The following is a 25,430-nucleotide window of genomic DNA, read 5'->3' as shown; positions in this document are numbered from 1 at the left end:
GAGCAAAAATATGTTTCAAGATCTTTTGCACTCTGAAGACATAGATTTATAGAAAAGCTGTTTTGCTAAAGATCTTTAGATGTTTGCTTACTCTGCACAAATGCTCACTCACTGCACAGTGCACTGACTGCACTCTACTCCCTGAGTCCCTACTCCCTCCCTAGTAGTATCTAAACTCTGAAAGTCTGCATAGCTAGTAAATTTTTGGCAATTAAATTAGAAATAATGCTAAATGAGGATTATTTTTTTACTTCTTACCTTTTTTCAATTCAAGCCTTCAAGTTCAACAAATGTTTCAGCCAAGTTTTCTTCTATGCTTGAATAATGCTTCTAAGTTCTAATAACAGGAAATAAGTACCGGTAACACTTATATGAATGCAGAATTGCAACCTGGACTGAATTATTTTAAAGGCCAATTCAAATCTAATCTTAGTTCATGACTCTCAGAAATTATCGAAAAAACTCTGAACCAGTTCGCGCAGTCAACGAGACAACGACAACAATCAGTTGACCACTTGCCACTCCTATTCATCGATTCAGTGTCAGTCACAATAGACTGGATACATATTATATCAACTTTAACGGTGAACAATATTTCGCAATACGGATTTAATATTAAAACGTATCTTATGAATCACCAAATTACACTGAATGCTCTGGTCTGTTGAACGGTAAGATTACAGTCAAATATCTCTATAGACGAAACTCTCACCTGGTACGGAACAGAGTAAACACTGAGACTTTTCCATTACTGCGGAAAGCTGCCATACGTGGCCTTCAAAAAGAGGTGGAATAAATATCGAGGCAAAAAATCATGACGCTCGTGTGTTCACTGTTCAGTCTAGAGACCAGATTGGAAGGGTGAGGTTATGGGCAAATGCTTTCCCTTCACTACCCATCAATATTATTTGCTTTGATAAACGAATAATATTAATGGCCTGGACTTTGCCCTGTTGATAAATGTGTACACAATTTAGAGTGACTTTAAGTTTATTAAATTTTATTGGGATTTCAATTCATCTTATATTTTTAATAACAGTGTTTTGTATCACTTTATAAGTTTATTCATTTAATCTAATGTTCACTTGAAATATGTTGCTGAGTGCAAGAAATCATAGGATCTTGACCGAGTTAATTGCCCACTGTTCACAAATCGAATTCTAAAATTTGTGTACCCATTTTTCTTCATTTTTCATAGACAATACTACCAGTAAGGTTTGCAGATGTTCTATTAATTGAATTAGACTTATCAGACATATTGTTAATTAGACTTTATGCTTTTCATTTACTTATCATATGTATCATCGAGGCAAGATGAAAACTAAAACATTGTACGAACAATGAACATTTGTGTGGTCAAGATGAGACCAAGTGTGAGTCGTTCTATAGTTTCAGCGGCAGCATCTATAAAACGCGCCCCTGGCGACACACAAAATAAATGTCAGGAAGTAAAGCCGTTCTTGCAAATCCCTGGACCGGTCGCACTACCTCTCATCGGGTCTGTATGGAAATATATTCTCCCGGGCCCCAGTGAGTATCGAAGCTAAACTCGGGTTAATTGTTTATTTTTGAGCCTGATAAAATACTGAGTTCCTAGACTAATCATCAATCAATCACAATCCGAATGAGGTAAATATGTTTTGAGAAAAAAAAAATATAATGTGATAAGGGATATAATTGGCTGGGTTTTATAATTCCGTTGAAAACTCGAAGTCACAACACAATGATCAAGTTAGTTGATCTAAAAGCGTTCTTTTTTGCGATGGGTGAAAGCTGCATGAGTTGGATCTATATTTGGATATATTTAGTTGGATCCATATTTGGATTTTCTATCCTTACGTTCAAATCCTATATTATCATTCATTTGTGCTTGTTGACGCAGTGAGCCTCATTTCATCTTCATACACGAAGTATTCGCAAGGAAAAATTACGCTGAGAGTACGAGATTAAGAATTTTTATGATGATAATTATAATAATATTACATTTTAGAAGGTAAATAACAGAAGTATTTTATGAAATGGCAGACCGGTACGATCCGGAGCGCCTACATGAAGTGGCGTGCCAGAAGTATGACGAGTTCGGACCTTTGGTGCGAGAGACGCTGCCTGATGGGTCCGGTTTGCTGTCCGTCTTTGACCCTGACGACGTGCAGAGCTTCCTTCTGCAGACCCGGATCCGGCCTGACAGAAGGTCCCACCTCGCACTGCAGAAATACCGTCTTGACAGGCCTCACATGTACAGTTCTGGAGGACTATTACCAAGGTGCAATGTGATAGCACCAAGGAAATGTAATAATTTTAATAAGAGAAGATCCCCATCTTTTCGGCGTTACGTTTTTCCTTTCTAGAGCAAAGGAGAAATACAATCACTAAATTTTCATTAATATTCTCCGATAAATTTGAGTAATTATTGATTTTTTAGAAAAATGGCATTAGCTTTGCCACTTTAGAATAGTGCAATATAATCAAAATCATTCGACTTTGCATGCATGGTAATAAACCGATGTTGCGGTGGTAAGTGACACTGTGCAACATGTGCTACCGCGGTTCAGACTCGTAGCTTGGCCGAAACGTTATAGTATAAATAGACATAATTTTCTCCCAGTTTTTAAAGCAAACTATAAACATAGATAAAAATATTTTCAGCATAGCTATTAACGTAGCATATATAGTTTATATACACGCTGTTATCAGTAGCAGAGTTGTTAACATGGGCGGTTAAGACGAATTCCACAAGATTTATTGTTCAAAGGCCGACATTCGGGAAAATTGTCGTTTATAAGATACTATTATATTATTGCTTAATTTTTTCATTGCGATTGCAGTAACGGAGAAGATTGGTTGCGGCTACGGCGGCCATCACAGGCAGTTTTTGGCCGGCCCGACGTAGTAGCTTCCCGCCTGCCGCAGGTTGACCAGGTTCGGGAGTTTACAAATGCTATTGTAAATAATTCCGTCCATTTTACCAGAGTTATATTTATACATATATCTCTAAATTAATCGATCTTTAGTCCACTTAAAATCTGCTAAAAATCAAGGTCGTCCACAATATTGATGCAAAATTACTGATGACAAAAAATATAACTCATTACTCACTGCAGTGAGTGAGAGAGCGCGCATTTTCTCGTCGACGAAAACGTGAAGTCACGGACAGACGGACGGTCAGACAGACGGACAGACAGAAGGATATGACGAATACAATAGGGTATATTTTCAATAAATGAAAAAATTAGCTAAAAATACGACGTTTTATGCCAGTCAATGGTGTTTTCCCGCAGATAGTGCGGGATTTCATCTCTCTGTTGCGAGCGCTACGTACAGCAGATCTTCAGGTTCCAGACCTGCTGCACCGCATCAAGATGATGAACATGGAAGGCGAGTTCTCGAGTTGTTCCACTGCCATTATGGATTCTTTTTAGATTTCATAAATAGCATGGGTCCGGTATAATCAAAATCTGGATTTACAGTGAGAAATACAATGAGTTTACATGAAATCTTTATCGAGTAATATTTTCATCCTTGTAAACGGAGTTCACGGAACTCTTCCAAGCTGGAAATTAGATCAGTTTGAAAAAAGAAGCTCAAATGATGTATGCACAGTGATTCTTCCAAGCTGGAAATTAGAACAATTTTATATATGCTGTGAGCTCAAATATTGTACGCACAGTGATGCTGATGGTGTTGTTCGGTGAGCGCTTCGGCTGCGTTACGGAGCGTCCCTCTGCCCAGTGTTCGGCCCTGATGGAGGCCGGCGGGCGGTCCACGAGGGCCATATTTAAGACGGACAACGGCCCTCTACGTCTCTATCGTTACGTCTCCACGCCCCTATACCGACAGCTGGTCGATAGCCAGGACTATATATACAGGTACACTCAGCTTATGAGTTGCAATTAAGGCAGAAGGAAGCATTGAAGCCAGTAAAAAGATGAGTAATATCGGTAAATTAAAGCTTGTAAAACTACATGCATTTAGATAGAGTTGAGCTCTTTTTAAAAACTTGCCTGTTAACTCATAGGAGATATGGAGTCCTGCACTCAAAAAACTACCGCACGTTGTTATGACAGAAAATAAATGTAATCTTTCATCCTGCAAGTGTGGCGAAGCAGAAGTACGAAGAAGCCAAATCCCGCAAGGGGAGTGAAGAGGCGCCCTCGGGTGGTGGCACCACCGTCCTGGAGGGCCTGATGCGGGCTCAGCAGCTGGGGGAGCGGGAGGTTATGGGGCTGCTGTGTGATGCTCTCATGGCCGGCGTCGACACCGTGAGCTCATCATAATATATAATAATATAATAGTAATAATATAATAATAATAACAGTTTCAGCGTTTGTAAGGCCATAGGCCTGTCGCCGATTCTTAACATCGCAGAATATTGTTGGGGTCTCGAACGCACAACTCACTGCTTCAAGTTTGCTTTGCTTAACTTAACCGCCCGGCCTCCTTGCCAATTCTGACAGGAAACACGCTAAGAAGACGGTCCTTGGGAAATAAGTGTTGAAACTAGACAAAATATGTATCTTTTGCATTGTTCACGCCTTCACGGACGCAATGGAGACGGTGCTTGAGAAAACCAATTTAGATTGATATTAGACAATTTGGTCCACAGTTGGGAACGAATAATCAACTTCGTTACAAGATAATGTGAGAGTCAATATCATATAAACTATGACCTAATAAAGTTTTTTTAAATACTTAGATCTCCGTGATGGGCAAACAGTTAGGTAACTATTTTATCAAAAAATTTATTTGCTGGTTCAAATTCACTAATTACAATGAACAATTTTCTTTGTAATGTTTCATGACCGTGTTAATAAAAAGCAATTACATTTATTTAATCCCTATTTAACTACTACCTGGAGTACTATTCCTGAAAAAAAAAGGAATTTAAATAATTTCCTGATTCTTTTTATTTCACACATAATCGATTCTTCGAAACAATTTCGATTTCGCGCATAACCGATTATTCGACACGATTTCGCGCATAAATTTCCATTGCTGAATAAAGTGATATAAGTTCATGGATTGAACGCAACTGACTATGTGCACGTGCGTTCCAGACGTCGTACGCGCTAGCGTTTGCGCTGTACCATCTCGCCTGTAACAGCGGCCCTCAGCAACGGCTGGCCGATGAGACGCACGCTCTGATGGCGACATCGCATGGTCGGGTACGTCTTGTGTTGAGCTCATGCATCGCTAATTTAGTGTTAACATAGTAGACGGAACTACCATTGCTTGGTCATGTCCAGCATTAGACGGCGGGTCTACCTATCATCAGTTATGATCCTTAATATTTATAGTGTGCGGATCTTATAATGTTCAGGATTCTAATTGTAAGAAATATCAATCCACGGCTAAGTGTTCAAACTGTTAGTTGCGAACAATTTCGATTATAAAACAGGTGCATCCATCGAAATTTTGATGAATTTTAGTACTTATTTTGTCTACTTTGATTAAAATAGATGAGATTATTTCAAGACTAACCTTGTCTTACGAAAGCAGGTGACAGAAGATGTATTGCGTGCGGCAAAGTATACGAGGGCGGCGCTGAAGGAGAGCATGCGACTTATCCCCATCTCCATAGGAATCGGCAGGATCAACTACTCCCCCATCCTGCTCCGGGGCTACCACATCCCTGCTGGGGTATGAGTAACTTATCCCTGCTGGGGTATGAGTAACACATCCCTGCTGGGGTATGAGTATCACATCCCTGCTGGGGTATGAGTAACACATCCCTGCTGGGGTATGAGTAACACATCCCTGCTGGGGTATGAGTATCACATCCCTGCTGGGGTATGAGTAACACATCTCTGCTGGGGTATGAGTAATACATCCCTGCCGGGGTATGAGTACCACATCCCTGCTGGGGTATGAGTAACACATCCCTGCTGGGGTATGAGTAACACATCCCTGCTGGGGTATGAGTACAAGCTTTTGACGTTCTGATTGTACGATGCTGCCGTCACGATAGAAAAAAAAACAAGAGATTGAGACATATTTTATAACACCAAAGCCATTATCGGCAGATTTTGGACGCCTTTATCGGCAGGCTTTGGATGCATTTATCGGCAACGCAAAAGGAAATAAGCCGGAAAATATAATAATGAAATACACAAGAGTATTTTTCCACGTACTTGCGGGTCATTCAAAGTTAGATCAGACGATGCTTTCACGGTAATTTTATTAAAACTGCAGCGAGTAAAGCCTCATGACCTTATATATGGTCATGTTCAATTAAATGAACAAGTTTTGTTAGCATGCGTGCTCGGTAAAATGAAATATGAATTTTCAAATATTGAAATAATCACGCAGTTTTCCATCCACTGCTTTTCATTTTGATTCATAATCTAAGCAATTGTCCATTTTATAGCCGCAGAATGAAAATAAATGTTAAAAATCCTCCTGTATTCCTGCAGACAACGATAGTCTCGATGAACCAACACATCGGAAGCAACCCGCTCTACTTCCGCGACCCTGAGGCCTTCAGGCCCGAGCGCTTCTTGGAGGACAGCGCCGAGCTCCACCACAGCCACGCGCTTCTGCCCTTCGGTCAGGGCAGCAGAATGTGCATAGCGCGCAGCATTGCTCGTCAGGCTGTCCACACGACATTGCTACACGTTAGTGCCATAATTAAGTAAAATACGTAAAAGCCTGTACGCCCTAGCGTAAAAATACGCCTTAGCCTAGGCACTAATTACTATTGTACAGTTCACGGCGTTAATTTTCATTTGTCCACACGACATTGCTACACGTCAGTGCCATAATTAAGTAGAATATTTATTGCCTGTACGCCCTAGCCTAGGCAATAATTACTATTGTACAGTCCACGGCGTTAATTTTCATTTGTCCACACGACATTGCTACACGTCAGTGCAATCAATTTGTAAAATATTTATTGCCTATACGTCCTAGCCTAGGCAATAATTACTATTGCACAGTCTATGGCGTTAATTTTCATACTTCTATAGCTACCAAACATTTAGGACAAAGAGCAATGGAGATTGTTAAAGTCAGTGGGATTTTCGATTGATGATAACGTCTATTGATAATAACGTGCATGAAATTAAATATCTATTTGGTTTCTGCACGGATGTAGAGTAATGAAAATTGCGATATAATGGGAGAAAAGTTATAACAACTTGAGAAACCGTACGGTTGAATGACCGGGATTCGGCTTCACTGACTGATTTCTGAGTACACTTGCGTCACTGAATAATGTTCGTAATACTAGTAATACAAGACTGAGAAAATTGTCACGACTAAGGCTAACTTTTTATCAGATGGTGAATAATTTTACGTTGAAGTGGCACGGACCAAAGTTGGGGTGCAAGGTGCGCTTGATCAACGAGCCCGACGCGCCCCTCTCACTGTCCTTCACTGACAGGGGTGAGTACACTCTTCACGTTCATCAAATTACTGTTAATACAATTGTGCAATTATTATCAGCATTTATTAAAGTTTGTGTTTTTATTTGTCGCTGAAGATATACAGAGTTAATTTGTGTGCGCATCCACGATACTTATAATTTCGTTGCCAACGAAATAATATTTTTAACAAAGGAACCTTGGGACGTTGACAAATGGGTGGATGAGTTGAGGTTTCCTATATGAGGTTCGAGATTGAGAATGAACTTTTTAGAGGCCAGAACGAGTTTTTGTTCAAAAACATTGGATAGTAAGCCTGGAACTGGTTGATAATAGAGCTAGAGACGAAAAAACTATGGCCTTAAGCTATAGGTTTAATAGAATCGCTTCGATGCTGTAAGGTAACGCTCATCTATTATTATCCATCTTATTGCACCATTCATCACAATCAATCAACTGTACCTTTCACTACAATTCATTGCACCATCACTATTACTTAAAAGCGCGTATGTGCAAGAATTGTACTATTTTTCCCATACCCTATTGATCTCAAAAAGTTTCATTAAACCCACTCATGAAGTCAAGATTTACTTTCGAGTAAAATCAGGCAATAACTGTGAAAATTCGGAGAGAAAGAAATAGCAAATAAACGCAAGTATACGTGTTAAAGTTTATTTTAAACAACTGCCTTATAGACTAGAAATCTTCGAACGATCATCGTCAGCTTTCGCAAGTGAAATCGGTAGCCGAAGATTAAATGCAGCAACATACGAGAAATAACTAAGCCGGGGGAAGTAATTAACGCGAAAAACATGAACTGTAAATGGAAGACATCTAAAATATAAAACATATAAGAAGCATTTTCGAGGAAGCCCACCGCAATCAACGTTTGAGCTGATACGGTCTATAATGTTAGTCTGAATTCATAACGAGTCACGTAAATGTTTTGTGTGAACATTGTAACAGAACTACAGAGTTACATAAACATATACGACTGATGTCAGAAGGTTGAGCAGGAGCAAATGTACAACAAATAATCCTATGTATAAATTTACATATGATTTGTTGATATGTAGATTTTGTAGTAGACTGTTTTCTGGTTAAGTGATGTAACATAAGTTAATATTCAATCATATTTTCAGAGGTAAAGGCGTCCGTCTCTCCACAACCAGCGGGTTGATCTGCTGCCTGACAGAAACCCAACTCAGGAGGAGGAGGAAGAACGTTGGAATGTTGGCACCTCTAGAAATATTTAATCCGCTATTTTAAATTAAAATCAATCACTGACACGAGTTACCACCCATGTTTAGACACTGAAACTTGACATTTAGACGGTCAATTCTATCGCCGATGTAAAGTTCATAATCTGTGGCATTTCAAAATTTGAGTAGCAAATCCCAAATGAATCTATACCGAGCAAGTCACACTTAATCTCATTCCCATTATTCGCGAAGAATAACATTCACTAGAAAAACACGGACTCATGATTGCTCCACCAAAGGCCATTTCATCATATATGTGTTCATTATTAATACACCAGTGTTTGAAAGTCTTGCCAAAACCGACGAAAATGAAGTCTTGTGATCATTCAAGTGGATTCAAATGACAAAGTAGAATTTCTTATAAAATAAGAGCAAGTTCACAGCACTAGTGTGCAGCTCAAGCTTCAGAATTGAGTTATTGCCAACCTTCTGAGAATCTCTAATCTCGAATAATTCTAATGAATAAGCTTATCTTCTAAATTTGATCAAAATCCTGTGCTCTATAACGAGTATCAAATGTTCCATTATTCTACTACCTCAGTGAAGGAAAATAGATTATTTCGATGCATATCCAACAGTAACATTGATTTATCAAAAAATAACATCGCAAAATACGGGTTTCATTATCGAAAGAGACTAAAGTTTCGCACATCGAAGATTGGCTTCTCGAGATTGAAAACGACACAAATACCGTCGCTAGGTCAGCACCTAGAGCACGCGATCAAACGAGGACGGGAATATTTTCAGGTTAAAATCAATATATAGTTCAAAGCCTTCCGAAAAGATGGCAAGAACGAGAGGTGGTGGAAATTTGTTTGAGAAGTTCAGTCTACCAGAAGAAGGCAGGATGTAGTCATCCCCGCAGACACCAATGGAGATCATGTAAACATTTATCTCGAATGTCAGCGGATAAAGTAGGTGATGCAGATTCTACAGTACTCGTTCAATGCGTGTACTATACAGCGAAGTAACGCAAATAAATGAATGAGGATAAGTAAATATCATGAATTTTTGAGCTTCCCACCTTGGATGTCGAGGTTTACGTGCGCAATGAAACCTATCCAGAACAATAGAATAGCTCAAACTATAGCCATCGAGAAGCATCTCTTGTTTTGTCATAAAATCCTTTCCGACAAAATTATTCAAAGCCGATTCGAAATAACTGAATAAATGAAGTTATATATCCAAATTTATCCAGCCAGCCTCAGCTATAAAATGAAATCGCCAGTCATTCGAAAACTAGAACTTAATATACGATCTCGAGTTCGTTAGTTAAGCGACGAGTGTCGATCTGCCGCAGCTCTAGACGTGGATTCATTCCTCGCCTCGAGGTTGCCTTTAGCTCGTCTCAGGACCTGGTGCGTCTTTGTGAGTTGTCTGCAGATGGCGCGCTCGACCGACTGCTTACGTGCGTTCGCTTCATTAAGTTGCTCAAGAGCTTCCGTGAGGCGCGCGTTGCTGCTCTGTAGGCGCTCCTGTAACGCCTGCACTTGTCTGCTTAGAGTCTCGTTAGTAGACGCTAGTGAACTGTGACCTGCAGGATACAACACGCGTGAAAAAATGGAAAACGGTTCCTCCTTTCGTTTGAATTACTTCAAAATTTATAACAAAATGGTTATAAGGTCACATGTAAGCTCAGAAAATATATGTCTTCAGGAACTAAGTAAAGTGAAGCAAGAACGGATAGGTCTTGGGAGCTTACTTTGTACGGCACACAGCTGACCAGAAGCGACAGGAGGAAGAGAATGTCGGTCGGAAATGACGACATCGATGGGCAGTTCCAACGGCATCGCACTGATGTCAGAGCTAGACGCCGATGCGCCCTTAGGAGAACGCGTTTTGTTCCATTCCAGCGACGAAAGTTTCTGCGAAGACTCAGGCAAGTGATCATATTTCTTCGAGTCATGATTAGAGACGTGGCATATGACCCGTTCAAGGCTGGACATCTGACCATTGTCGGAAGAGCCAAGACCCAAGTCAGGGCTCTCACTGCGCCGGCTGGCGGTGTCGTCGTCAGGTCTCTCCAGAAGGTCTGTGAGAGAAGGCGACAAAGGACCTGTGTTTGTCGCAACTCCGGACAGTACGAGGTTTGGATCAGAGAAGCGCAGGTGGCGCAGTGGGGATGTCATGGCACTGGAGGCTCCGAGCACACGTTGATGTTGCCGCTCCCGAGAGCTCAATGCACTCTGAGCCGCGGTAATTGACAGGAACGATCTCGAGAGGGAGTTCCGATGCGATGTCGGGGACAGGGTAACAACTGTCTCCAAAAGGTTTTCTTTGTTTTCATCCCATTTATGGCCTGGAAGTAAGAATATAAAAATTACATCCTTGCCTTAGAAAGCTTACAAGTACCAAGAATACAGAAACATCGAAAATAACAAGAAATGCTACATTTTCTTAATCTTTTTTTTTTCAGCGTCAGTATATGGGGATTAAAATACAAACAATACAAGTAGAAAGCAAGATAGATTTAAAATATTTAAGGCGTTCAATTAAACACGAAGAAACGAATTACATCCAACAAAAACTACCTCAGCACATATGATAAACGAGGTGCAAAATGCAGCATAAAGGCGGTAATAATAAGAATAACATCCCACCTTCACGATGTCTGTTGAACGCATCTTGCTTCGTCTTGAGCACCTGCAGTTCACTTCTTAGTTTGATGCTAGTTTTTTCGGCAGCAAGAAGCTGCTGCAAAGCTTCTTGCAAGCGTCCCTCTAGCTTCATATAATCCTCTTTGGAATGGCACTGCTGCTGCAGCTGATGAAGCTTTTGCTCCGAGCTACGTAGACGATCTTGCAGTTGTTTTTCAGCTTCCTGCCATTTATGCTCAGCATTGCGCAGTTTATCAGAGCATTCTTGCAGAAATTTCTGCTGCATCGAATATAATTCTTTTGCATTTTCTTGACGCAGAAGCGATAATTCCTGTTGTGCTTCTGAAAGTTTTAGAGAACATTCCTGCTGCATCTGCGTCAACTTTTCCTCCCACTGCTCTTTGATAAGACGAAGTTGTACCTGCGTCTTGACTAACGCATCCTCAGTAGAGCGTAACTTCAAGCAAGCTTCTTGTTCACTTTCATTGATTTCATTATAAAGCTTCTGCAAATGCGAGTAATCCTTCTGCAGCACGGAATAGTCATCTTGCAATAAGGCGTGGTTCTTTTGAAGTTGGTGCACAGCTAAAGACCCCAGACGTGATTCCCCTGCACCGTCGCCGGAATGCTTGCGAGGTGTCTCCTTTGCCACAGATTCCAGCGTTATATCAGACTTATTGCTGAGTTTTTCAACCGCAACGTAGCCAGCAAGTTTATCCTGAAGTTGGGCTTTTTCCTTAGACAGCTGCGTGTTCAATGACAGCAAGTGACTGCATTTGGACTGCAGGTTCCTGACTGTAGATTGAACTTGTTGCAATTGTTCAGAGAGAGAAAGTGTAATCGTTAAGCTGCCTTCACAGAGGCTATCTTGAAGACGACTGGTTTGGGACTGCGCGGATAAAAGTTCAGCCTGCAGCTTGGACTTCTCTCCCAATAACACGAGTCTGTCTCTAGTGGCTTTTAGAACTTGTGTTTCGCTTGTTTGTAGTGCCGAATGAAGATTGCTGATATCGGGCAAATGAGCTGCCTCTTGTACGCAGGCGTACATCTTACTTACAGCTCTGTGTTGCTCTCGCAGGCGAGACTCGCTTTCCTCGAACGCCTTCGTCACCTCAGAAAGGCGCTCCTGGAGCCGTGCTTCTCGCTCCTCATGGCCGGACGACGCCTCACGAAGTTTCGTCTCTGCAGCCAGACACTTGCCCCTCCACTCCTCCACCTCCTTGGAGTGCTTCAGATCACAAAGCTCGAGCTGAGCAGTGGCCGAGTTTAACGTCATCTGAGATTCTTTGAGCTGCGCTCGCAGCTCGTTTACGATCTTGGCCTCCTCGTCAGCTCTACGCTCAGCGACGGAGCAGCGGTCGCTCTGCACCTGTTCGCATCGCTGCGCAAACGACAACTTGTCTCGGGTCAGCTGCAATGTCTCCTGTATCGTACAGAGGGCAACAGTCAATTTAGAATTTAGATTCTCCAAAAATATTTGAGTCAGCTGCTATGTCTCTTGCATCGTACAGAGGGCAACAGTTAATTTAGATTATTCAAAAATATTTGAGTCAAATGCTATATCTCCTGCTTCGTACAGAGAGCAAACAGTCAATTTAGTTTATCCGCATTTTAAACTATTACAACTAAAAATGAAGGAAAAGTGACAGAAATAGTTATTACATCCAATATAAATCATCGAGCTCATTGAATCTTGAATAAATTACAAGTTACTTCTATGAAAGAACTAAACCAAGTTAAAAGCTGTACAATGCGCAAATATGACCATACCTGAGCATTGAGCAGTGCGGCTGTGATATGCGCCAGCTGAGAAGGATCTTCGTGCATGCGACTGCAAGACAGCACCGCAGCTTCCAGCTGATCTCGCAGCTGATCGTTGTTGCTAATTATAAAATCAAAATTAAGAACAAAAAGGCAAGACCCAATACAACCTATTTATGAAAATGAATACATAATCATCATCTCCAAGAAATACATCGGACTAAATTTTCTTTTTTGTTTTGCATTTCAAAGTGATCATATCAGTGACAAAATAATGCAACTCACCTGATGCTCTCTTCCAGTTTGGACCTAAGGCAACGTATTTCTTGCAAGAGAGGGGCAGCCATTACAATATTGTCTTCGGTGCCAGAGAAGAGTCGACGAGGTTTCTTGACGCTGGCGTTGCCGTATGTAGCGCACAGCCCGCTGCTGGGAGTGTCGGACGATGACACGACGTCGGGCTGCTCGCTGGTGGTGGTGGTCACTGCCTGAGTTCTGGGAGGCTGGCAGTCGCTTTGCTGGGGATCACTTGAAGGACTCAGCTGCAGGCTCAAACTCTGGTAGATGTTGAGCTCAGCTTTCAGAGTTTCGTTGAGATGCTCCAGAGTTCGTAGCTTGGCCGTAAGTCTGCGGACTTCGCACGCGTCTGATCGTCGTTTAGGCGAAGGCTTTATGGCACTGCCAGGCATCAAGGTACCGCAATGAGGTCCCACTAACGGCATCACACAGCTCGAGTGGACTGTGGTAATCGAATCAGGCGGGAGCAACAGTTCCTCAGTATCCGACTCGGAGCTATGCACAGTTCCGAACGCTGCTCGCGAGTGCCGGGACCGAGACCGGTCTAAAGTGGCCGCGAGACCACTAGTTTCGAGACCAATGCGAGCCAAAGATACGTTTCGATCTGGTTCACTCCATGCCTCGCTCTCAGAAGGAGAAGCAACCACATTGCGTATCTCATTTACTGATTTAGTTGGCGACCCTTTATCAGAAGTCCCGCTAGATCTCACTAGACCCGAGTGCGGGGACAGTAAATTAGTAGTGACAATCGGCTCTTGATTGGAAGTAGGCTCATCACAAGTATGTGGCTCCGTCTGAGGATTATTCTCTGTATTTATTTCGTCGGGCCTAACATTCTCCTCGATGAGCGGCGCCATCTTGCCATTCGAAAGCGAGTCTGAAGACAGATAAGAAGCAGAGAGATCAGGTAGTGAGGACACCGACTGTCGCGGTGCCATTGCCAGTAGAGTCTGGCAGGCTACTTCAAGTGACATACGAGGAGCGACATCTTCAGAGCTACGTAGAGTAGAAATGTTACTGCTGTTAGAGGCAACTGCAAGTTTATGTTGCAATTCAGCAATTGTGGTTGTATAAACGAGCAATTTTTCAGACAACTCCTTTTCACGTTTAGTAAGATCATCATTCATGCCGGTCATCTGAACGAGAATGTCATCAATTCTCCGAGTTCTTAGCTCAATGTCGGGAAGAAGCGGGATGGCTTCGGACGTAGAAAGACGCTCTGCTATTGAGGAAGTGCGCAAAGATCTATCTGGCAGGTTTAAATATCTGGAAACCTCAACACTTTCATAACAGTTTGATGCATCACATAGCGTTTCCCCTTCAATGTCCTCTTCGAGACTAGAGTCGAAGGCGCTGAGATCCTCCAGGAGTGACTGCGAGAGCGTCTGAGACAAGGCACGAGAATCATTCAGGGACTTGTGGAGCGTGGTCCTGGTGATCCCTGTGAGTTTACTCAAGTCGATGATGCCGTGGTCTTCCACCTCTAATAGTTGTTCCAAGAACTCGGCGAGCTCCTCAAGACGACCGCGCAACAGATCACACGCGTTACTAGACTCTGTCAAACGGTGGCGCAGACGGTTGCACTCTCGCCGATATTTACTGACGATACCGTCATAATTCCTATAAGGAGTTGCAGGAAGTGGTTGGCTCTTAAGAGCTTCTCGCAGCTCCTTAATTTGTTCAGAGAAGTTGCATACAACAGTTGGTGAACAGTTCTCCTCGATTCCAACCCTGGGAGCAGCGTCGGCGCCAAAAGGTTTATGAGGTACGACGTGGGACGGTTGCGCTGAGGTGATGGTAACTTGCACCGAGGTCGGCTGACCGTTTTCACGAACAACCGAAGTTCCATCACTTTTTACATTTTCAGTATGTTGTTTAGCCGATAAAAGTAGCTGAGTTTGAAGACGAGCAATGTCGTTCTTTAATAGCTTCAATTCTTTTTCTAGAACATTAATTTTGCAATCTTTCTCAGCCTCACACTCCTTCAATTTGACTTTGAGCTCCTCTATTTCTGAGTCCATGTTCAAATTATCACGTTTACTTGACAGAGCGTCTAACTGTTGTTGCTTCTCGCATAGAGTTTTCTTTGTACTGTTAAGCTCAGCTTCAAGAGCATCAATGCATTTTTTGTTTTCTTCAAGAAGCTGCTGGCGCTGCGAGAGTTGTTCCTTCAGCGCGCTCAGGTCTGAAAGGCGTTGGCGCTCGGCCTCTTCCTTAAGTTTGAGCGCCTGGCGGTTAGATGAAAGCTCTTCAGCTTGTTCACGTAAACTGTCTTCAGCTCGCTTCAGCTCTGCGCTGAGGGCTGCTAGCTGCTGCTTCTTCTGCTCCATCTCAGCCCACAATCGCTGCACACACCACATATATTGGTTAGTACGACTACAGGGGAGAGATGGGCTAATCCAATTAAAATTGCTCGATTTAAAGTGAATTCGTAGTGAAAGAAACGGACATTGATAATCAAATAAACCTCAACTGGTTTGACGAAACTATATAAGAACTTTACATTTTATCATTAATTGAGAGTTGGTTGCATTGGTTGCTAGAAAAAAAGGCTCCCAGTAGAAATACGTGTTAAATGTTCAAATTTGTTTCCGGCTTGGAGGCGATGTGAGAAAACTTTTTGGGATTGGAACTGAAACGTGAAATTCTCCCATCTCTCTGGAACCTCAAATGTAAGTTACTAACATTTAATGTGGAGCCCAGCACAACATCTACACGTACGACAAAGGAAAGCTCAGACAGAATAAAGAAAAAATGAATCGCACGAGTTTACAATTCGCGCCTTATTCGGAAAATGAAATCAATCTAATAGACCATTAGGAACCCTGCAACATAATTCTAGGGAAGATTATACTTCCATTATGGTGCTGATAGTTCAAGATGGTTAGTAGCTATACAATGTAGGTGCAGACAGATGAGAAGTCATTCAGTACCTACAATATTATTCATATAGGAGAGAAGCAGGAATTTAAGAAAATAAAAAAAATTAAAACTTAACCGTGAAAGAGAGCAAGTCATGAAAAAGGTTAAATCTAAGATATGAATAGAAATCCCGATACGAAAAAAGAAGGAATTGGTCGAAATACTACAGGAAGAACTACACAAAAATAGTGTCTTGTCAGAAGCACGACTCGTTAACCGAAATCATAGAAACAAATGTACTTGTGCTGCACAAGTAAATAGTCTATTTAAATGTCTTCCAGAGAACCATACGCAATATTCCGAACAAATAATTTCAGAGTTAAATAGCAAGAAAGCACTACAAATGAATTGATTAGATACTCACCATAATTTTGAGGAGTTATAATATTATTCCAAAATATAAAATAAAGTTAATAAAAATTCAAATCCCTAACAGCTGAAAAATTTATTGAAACAAGTAAATGAACAGACAGATAAAAATCCACAATCATCAGATGATGCCTCCATGAAACGGTTTTTCAGTAGATGTCGATATTGGCGTTTGAAGTCAATAATCTATCCGATGCTTCATTGAATCTATTAGCGGCAAAAGAATGTTTATTAGCGGCAAAAGAATGTTTGTCGTTAAATGTGATAAATTTGGTTCTATGCATATTGGTTAAAAACGCTAACCTTCTAATTTTGACTCGTTCTACATACTAAATTCATACTTGGCGGCTCGTGATCGAATCAGATCGCTTATTTGCTTAACAAGACGGGGTGTAAAGATTGCAAAGGAAAATTATTTAGTACTCCCTAATGCTGGAAGAAGACAAACAATGGAAGTCTGAAGAAGAATGGTCGCAGTTAGAGAAATGTCGGACAGACATGTTCTGATTTGGTGATTCGGTTCCGGTCACAATAATGCGAGGCAAGGTCTGGCATGAGCTTCCATGGTTTCTTTGTTCTTCAGTCGCTCTGCAGACATTGGCGAGAGAGGAGCTCGCAGCTCGCCTAATGCCTCCTCCGTCGCGCGCTACGGTAGCGAGTCGGGAACCGCGAGGCAAAGACCGAGTATTACTAGAGTCTTGCGAATGGAAACTGAGTGCGTGTGTCGCTGGCTGACAGAGATGCGAAGGCTCCATGGAATTAGTGCTCGACGCGTGTTCACAATCGTAATCTTGCCGAGGTAGAATATCCGGTAAATTATCATTGTTCTGTGAAACAACTCCGTTTAAACGTGCTTGGTCGCAAGAGTCTGGCTGAGCTTTTTGCAACGCGAACGAAGCACAGGACGAACTTCGCGCCATGCGTTGGTTGGGAATACAGGGCAAGTGTACAGTGTGGTGAACACGAGCTGGGAACAATTGCTCTGAAACCAGGCATGGAGACTCACAGTCGTACGATGCAAAAAGCGAATACGCATCTCCAGAGTCGGGCATGACAACTGGACTTATGCGACCTACGATACTTCTGGACTGTTGACTGACATCCTCACTAGATGCCATTCTGTATTGTACTTGATCCACGGAAAAGTTTGTTTTGAACGCATTTTCTTGTACGAGATTACGGGACAGAGAGGCGGTCTCATGTGAAGAGCGACTTGAGAAATACGCTGAACCGTCCGTTGAACACAAATCGTTGGCATTTCGTTGTTGATTCTCAAACCATTTATCTCTAGAAGACGAGGCAAACTCTGAGATCCCCGTCTTTTCGTCACGATTATTATTTTTTGCACTTTTGAGCTGGTTGTTTGATCTGGAGCAGCTACGCTGGTAATGTTCGTATTCAAGGGGATTAGATTCGGCCTCAGCACTGACTTGCAAGTCGGGTATTGCGGCTAACTTATAGTACTCACGTGCATCATTGCCACACAATTCTTCGTCACTCGAATTTTCAGATAAATTAGACGAGTTCGTTAAGCGCGAAGGCGACTCACGAACAAGTGAGAATTCATCCGCTCGAGTGTTTCGTGGACGGATAACCGCACGATTATCGTCAGAGTGAACATGCCACGAAAGATGCTGTAATACATTCTGCACTCGTGACTTCGAAGAATACGAGTCGTGCGGAGGTACATCAAGCTTGTTTTCTTCTCTGGAGTTGCGTTCATGTCGTTCATTTTCGATGAGAATATTTTTAGGCTTGGTTTGAGCAGGTCGAGTTGCGCTAGTTTGAATTTTTAGATCATGGCGACGAACCTGTGTAATTGGCGTCCGTCAGGAGAAGAAATGAGACCAGCACTAAAAATAAGTCAAGATAAAGTGGTGAAAAAGCACAATTTTGTACAAATTTATGGTTAAGTAAGCGATAGCTTGGAAAATTAATGCAAGCTTTAAAAATTATATGCAGCAAATAGCCGTGTCAACATATGCCGACCATACACACACACCAGCCACGACAGACACCTTGTGTGCCGTGATACGTTTTACTTACTGTGTAGAAACGTGACCCGAGGCACCAACTATATGGATCTTTCCACCAACTAAATATGAAAACATTCACAAGTTCTCAAGCGTAGGTATTAGTTACAGCAAACAGTGCAACAACGGATCCATTTATTCATCCTTTCATCCTTACCGCACTGGGAAAAATTGGAGCGTCACAAGCCTAGCGGGAACTGACCTCGTGCTCCTCCTCGACCATTTCCTTGATGGAGTCCTCGCCGCGGTCCGCGGTCTCCGCCTCCCACTTGGCCTTGCCCAGCATGTCGAGCGTCTCCTTCAGCTCCGCCACGAGGTCCTTAATCTTGCGGTCCTTCTTCTTCAGGTCGCGGCGCAGGTTCGCGATCTCCTTGTCTCGATTCGAAAGCTCCGTTGCAAAACCCTGCGTTGAAAAATTCTTAGTCGCTGCAAAAAGCTTAGTGGCATGAACTGATGTTCTCTTCGTAATGCTCATTAAACGTGCATGAAAAATGTAGGTATAGACATGAACATGAAAAATATCTTTATATGGGGAGATTAAATTTGAATCGAATTGAAACCAGAGCTGCCAGTAAGACAGGATGCAAGTAAACAACAAGTAGTACCGCAAGTACGAAACTGAATAAATTCCAAGTAAATTATGAATTAATAGAAGACTATGATGGATTTGTCTTTAATTAGATAGGAGAAAACAAGTTGCAAATGTGCGAGATGCTGTTACAAATAAGCAAATATTTCACTCTGGATGGCAGCGTTCGAAGGAGTATATAGTAAACTAAACGACGCAGATAATTTTCAATGAAGTATCACTAAATGAAATTATCAGGACCACAACAACGGTTATTAACCTTAAAAAGATACATTAGCATCTTCTCAAACTTCAGGAAACCTATCAATATTAATTCACTGTGAAACAGTGCAATAAAATGTTCAGGAAATATATTGGCCCGGTCAACAAGATATAAAACGACTTGTATAAGAAACAACATATAGGAGGACTCGTATAATAAATTCACTGACAGATATGGCGGTACAGCTCTTGTCGTAGTCCTGCTGCAATTCACTGTCAAAAAGTGTAATAAAATATCAAGGACTATATTGACCCGTTCAACAAAATATAAAACGACTTGTATAATAAATTCACTGACAGATATGGCGGTGCAGCTCTTGTCGTAGTCCTGCTGCAGGTGCAGCACGCGCTCCAGAGACTCGGCCAAGCTGTTCTCCAGCTCGTCTGCTCGATCTGGCCCGTCTTCTCCTCGATAATTCGGTCACGTTCCTCGATTTCTTGAACTTTTATCGAGATTTCAGGCTCGACCTGAAGAAAATATAAGTTTTGAGATTAAATCATAACTCAAAAATGATATTTTTTGATCTCTCTAACATACTCATACTCATGAAAACCTCAGGTATAAGCGAGAGAAACCCCCATATGAAATTGAGAACGAAACCTCATTGCTAATCGGCGCGGTCAATACTCTAGCTTGCAAAGGTTTTCAAAAACACTGGTGCCAGTTCTAAGTCAACACACGCTGATTAGTTTATCAAACATGCCTCCTAAAATTCAATGCTGCAAAGATTAATTCAAATTTGTGTAGTCCTCACACAAGAATGGCTTCTTTAATTAGAAGCATATGAATAAATTTTTGAAGCGATTGCCCGTTCATTTTTGGAGCCCCAGTGAACCGGTCTTATAATGTCAAAAAGATTATTTCATTTTTTATGCCCAAACGAACCGGGCATAAAATGTCAAAGGGATTACTCAGCAATTCATACCCTATTAAGGTCACGGTGCAGGCTGGTAATTTCTGCGTCCTTGACCTCCATCTGCCTGATGTGCTCGGACGCCTCCTGCTGCAGCGCATCTACGCGCTGCTCTCGTTCCACCACCTCATTTGTCTTCAGCATCAACTGTAAGAAATGCGAACATTACTTTAAAATTATTAAACCCAAATCCTAACAAAATTAATCAATAACAGCAGCAAATCTCAGAAGAGAAAATAATCTTCCACACACAAACCCAAATCCTAACAAAAGTAATCAATAACAGATTAACAGCACCAAATCCCGAAAGAGAAATAATCTTCCACACAGAGATTACATCAGTACTATTATCAAGCTATAATACATGAAATTATCTTTAGTTCTGGAATTATATTTTATTTCCAAGTCACCTCGCGTCTCAGGTTCTCCAGGTCTTGGCGTAATGCAGCAGCTGTTTGGTCTCGTTGCTGCAGCTCTTGCTGCAGCTGCTGCACGCGTGTCTGCAAACTGCTAACTTGCTGCTGCAGGTATTGAGTCTCTGCAGCTGCAGACTTCCCAGAGTCTGAACTGTTGAGACTAAACACTCCTGACGAAACGAAAAAGCGATGCATTTATGAAAACCTGGCACGGAACTGTCATTGTTAATGAATTTAAATTCATCTACTTAATTTTTTATAAAAAAAGTAATAATTATAATTTCCGCACTGGAAATGAAATCAAAACTAGGGAGAGGTTAGTCAGACGGTGTAATGCCGGGACTAAATAAATAAAAGCCTGGATCAATTAACCAATTATTGAACCAACAAAAAAGTATAATTCTCAAAATAATTCCTTAACTTTCGGGGGAATGAATACTCTCATCCCGATATATAATCACGAGGTCATGCATCCCATAGCCAACACCACAAATAAGCTCCTTAAATCAAAGCCAGGAACAGATGAGAACAGCGACAATAACGATGCAAGATTTTATCAACCAATAATGATTACCTTGCAGAGAAACAGGAGGCAACATGGCGGCCAAGACGCTGTTGCTGTTGGGAATAAGCGGCTGCTGCTGAGCGAGAGGAGATAACGTGTTGTCCAAGCATAGAAGATCCTTCTTCGTGGCATCTTTGTTGTTGGTAGGAGAGTGATGGTAGTGGTGATGTTCCGAGTAGCCCTTCTGATGTTGCTGTTGTAGTTGCTGCAAGTTATTGCTGGTAGCTGGTAAGGTGTTGTTGATGTTGTTGTTAGTGATGTTGGAAGTATTGACGGTGACAGCGGGGTTGGTGTCCAGCGTACAGGCGTCAGGGGCGTGTGTGGTGTCGGACGAGCTTTTGGTGCGACTCTGGTCCGGCGATGCGGGAGGCGCAGCGGTTTTGGGGTTTGATGAAGTATTCTCTATGCGTTCAGAGTCAATTGAAAACCTGATATTTTTAGAGCCATCTGCACCCCATGAGCTTGCATCGTCAGCTAAAGAGGTGTCTGGGAAGGCAAGATCACAGAGCTGTGTGAGCTCTGGCAAGGCCGGAGCAGAGTGGCGTCTCAGAGCAGACTCCAGCTCTGAGCATCGAACCGAGTACTCAGACACCATCTGGAAACGTGAACAAATTTAGTGCAATAAACAAATGTGATGCCCTGAATTCTGCAGTTAAAGAACAAATTCCGTGATAAATTTCATCTAAAATCTCAATGAAGAGAGTTAATGATGATGATTTTAAAAAATTGTGTTGCCAAGAGCTCCAGATTTGTGACTATTTCTAACTCGCAAACCTTCAGAGAGTCAATAGTAATCGAGTGGCATTTAATTTACGCTAAAAAAAATACATTGTGGTAAGTGCCACATTGTTTGACAAATTAAAGACCAAACATTATAACAAGTATCATATTATCTGACTCAACAAACATAAGTATTACATTATTCGACACAACAAAAGCTGAACATCATACTAAAAAGCACCATATTTGTAAGGAGATAAGCTGATCAGTTTAATAAGTACTTTTCTGCATTGAATCAAGCATGTACACATCTATTGACATTGCACCAAATTATTTATATTAATGCGGCCATATTTTCGACAAGACAGGTAAAAACAAGCAATAAATGAAGTGTCAAAAATGTTTCATACAACAATTAGATTTGAAACCCGGGTAGTTATCCTGTTAATTAGATAATGAATAGATAGAGATAATCAAAATGCTTTGTGCTAATGTGCGCAACTTTGAAAATGATAGTCGCAACTTTCAAAGAATGTTTTAAAGAGTGACTCATATTCAGACGCACTTGCTGTTGAGAGGCAACAGTGTGCTGCAGCTGCTCCAAGACATGCTCCTTCTCCTGCAGGAGTCGCTGCAGGTTCTGTACAGCGCGTTCGTTGTCCTGCAACAGCTGTTGCATCTGCAGCTTGCAGTCTTCCTCCAGCTGCGTGATGGCAGACGACGCCTGCGACAACAACTGCTGCTTGTCGTACAGCTGTCGCTTCAGTGACTCGTTTTCAACCTGTCACGAAAATGATATATTAGGATTTATATAAATTATATAGGTAATAGTTGGCTGTCCATGTTGAATAATCATTAGCATTTCGTCGCGTATAATTGCTTGTATTATGGTAAAATTGTTTTAAAATTTATCCAACAGAAAAGACGATTAAATATTGCAATGCGTTTTGCTCACAGTTGAAATTCATACTACATCTATTTGCGGTTGGGATCTTTGAAACATGAATTATTGCGGAATTAAAATTACTTCCGGTTCAAGACAGGGAACTTCGTTGACTAACCGTGACTTTCCATTGCATATATTTTGGCTCCCCGCTAAGGCTAAATGCATCTCTTAGCAAGGCTGTCATGCCCAAGGTCATGTCACTATATGTATGCATGGTGCTGATATTTACACTTCTCGTTGGTACAAACGTTTTCTGAATTTACATTGACAGACAGACGTAGTGAAATTTTCGCACTGTTGAATGTAAAAATCAACTAATTTTTCAATTGCCTAAGCCTATTAATAAGTGTATTGAGGTATGGAATTGGATTCAGATTTGCTCATCATTTGGCAGAGCTACGAATCAGGGTCTTGAAATAAATGACAGTTCTTCATTAAGAACGACCAAACTTAAAAAAATATATAAAAAATATAACTCAGTACTCACTGCAGTGAGTGACAGAGAGCGCATTTTCTCGTCGACGAAAACTTGAGGTCACGGACAGACAGACGGACATGGCGAGCACAATAGGGCATTTTGTCCACAAATGAGAAAATGCGCTAAAAAGAACAAGATCGTATTTTTTTGTCCTGATCATTGCAAATGAGAGTCTTGATCACCTATAAGAACAAATTATAAGCTATAATTATAAGTTTATTAAACTCGGATAGCAAAGCAGGGGACACTAGGGACATAAATAAGCGGAGAGCAGCAGCAAACATCGCTCGGTGACGCGCGACTCCTGGCACACCACGCGGTCTAAAATACCCTCGACTGACACATGCATTAAAACAACGTCAACAGGGAGTATGCAAGTGCATTGTAAACCTAAACTTAGTTCGACCATCGTCAGTTATTAATTGATTCAAAACAACACGTGATATAGTGATAGCANGTAACCTTACAGAAATATTGCTCTACCAAACAAGGAAGATCAAATAATATTCAAAGACCGAACTTTGCATGACGTTCATGTTAAATTTTCATAAAAATATGGATGTGTCTGCAATGTTGGTTTCGTTTCACTTCAAGCGTCTAATAGAACCTGGTGGGCTAATAAATCACAAGAATATCGGTAGGATGGAACGAGCATTTGGTGATGAAAGCCCGGCAAGGCAAGGCTGCTACCAAACTTTTGACAATAATTCTACCGACCAACGGCATACATGACTTTAACATCGCATATAAATCAAATGGGCTCACAAAAATGAATGATTTTGTAAGATTAGTGTTGAAGATTATACGATAAATGTGATGACACGAAAAATGTGAAAAATGAACATTGTACGAGTAATGACACAAATGTTTTGTATAATATATACTGCGTAATTTGGCGATTATGCCAAATTACATACCTATACATAATATACACCCTATAATGATCGATATGAAGGTACATGCATCCTCGCCAGTATATCACACAATAATATATCGATTGCAACAATATTCACGGTCATTGCAGTTAGCTGGGTTGTATTCGTCAAAAAAATAAGTGATCACAATTTGACTTCGAATGACGTGTCCATGAGTGTTGTCCATATTAATTTAACAATAATGATATTAAGTCCAACAATGAGTGGAATTAAACTACACAGTAATATTAAGGAAAATAATTTTATTAAAATAATTAAAGTCTTAAAAGAAGACATGAGCGCTCACCTGATGTCGGACTCGCCCAGGCCGTTACCCGCCCCAAGTGCCCCGCCGCTCGCGCCCGCCACCACGCCGCCGCCAGCGCTGGACCCGCCACTCCCGCCCCGCCACCCGCCTGTCATGACAATCTTACACCAACACCAACACAGGGTCTTCTTATTCCCCTGATAATCACTGTAATGTTAGTTAAGTATGGCCTAAAAAATGAACAATTGTATTAATATCGTAGTACCTACTCTACGTACAATAATTAATGAAATACAGCACTGTAGATGCCATGCACTACTTCAGAACAATTTTTAGGCTCAGCGAACTGGACCTTTTAATTCGTAGATAGGAAAAAATTCCTAAGCGTCAGTGCGTTTACTAACAATCTTCTTTACATTAATCGATGACGGTAATAACAAGCAAAATGAAGAATTTCTGAAAGCAGAATAAGTGCTATTTGTAAAAATATTTACATACAGAAACCAAATAAATTATACATGTAGAAAAAAAAATTACTACGGAAACAGTTAAATTCGAATGAAATGATTTCTAGCGCAAGAAAAATATGGATATTCTGAAACAACAAGAACAGAGTTTCTCAGGAGTGACGAAGCTGCAACAAAAAATAGGAGAAACAATTCACTGGTATTGGTTGATTTAACTAGAACTGTTATATTTAGTTATCTTCGTAATTGTTTTTATGACCGCTGACCTGCCGTAAAGCCGCTGCCCGCTGAGT

At 41.3% G+C, this 25,430-nt stretch overlaps 2 protein-coding genes across 2 annotated transcripts; one reads left to right on the top strand and one right to left on the bottom strand.

Moving 5' to 3' along the window:
- The first annotated feature begins 1,196 nt into the window (after window positions 1-1,196).
- On the top strand, window positions 1,197-9,232 carry LOC108665300 (cytochrome P450 302a1, mitochondrial). The gene is made up of 11 exons (XM_018152038.2): window positions 1,197-1,530; window positions 2,026-2,263; window positions 2,826-2,919; window positions 3,279-3,375; window positions 3,668-3,866; window positions 4,094-4,259; window positions 5,055-5,162; window positions 5,497-5,637; window positions 6,411-6,611; window positions 7,275-7,380; window positions 8,501-9,232. The coding sequence occupies exons 1-11, from the start codon at window positions 1,341-1,343 to the stop codon at window positions 8,536-8,538; spliced, it is 1,578 nt and encodes a 525-aa protein (XP_018007527.1). The 5' UTR covers window positions 1,197-1,340; the 3' UTR covers window positions 8,539-9,232.
- On the bottom strand, window positions 8,017-22,845 carry LOC108665304 (the record flags this gene model as incomplete). The annotated part of the gene is given in 12 exon segments (XM_018152042.2): window positions 8,017-10,154; window positions 10,323-10,919; window positions 11,221-12,640; window positions 12,988-13,099; window positions 13,264-15,620; window positions 18,802-19,002; window positions 19,748-19,831; window positions 19,834-19,917; window positions 20,376-20,510; window positions 20,774-20,949; window positions 21,354-21,939; window positions 22,630-22,845. Coding segments are annotated over 12 exon segments (6,234 nt in total), but the record flags the coding sequence as incomplete, so codon positions are not given.
- Between the last annotated feature and the right edge of the window lie 2,585 nt (window positions 22,846-25,430).

Source organism: Hyalella azteca, unplaced genomic scaffold (assembly GCF_000764305.2).
Source record: "Hyalella azteca isolate HAZT.00-mixed unplaced genomic scaffold, Hazt_2.0.2 contig9241, whole genome shotgun sequence".
Taxonomy (NCBI): domain Eukaryota; kingdom Metazoa; phylum Arthropoda; class Malacostraca; order Amphipoda; family Hyalellidae; genus Hyalella; species Hyalella azteca.
This window is presented reverse-complemented; position numbering and strand designations above follow the sequence as displayed.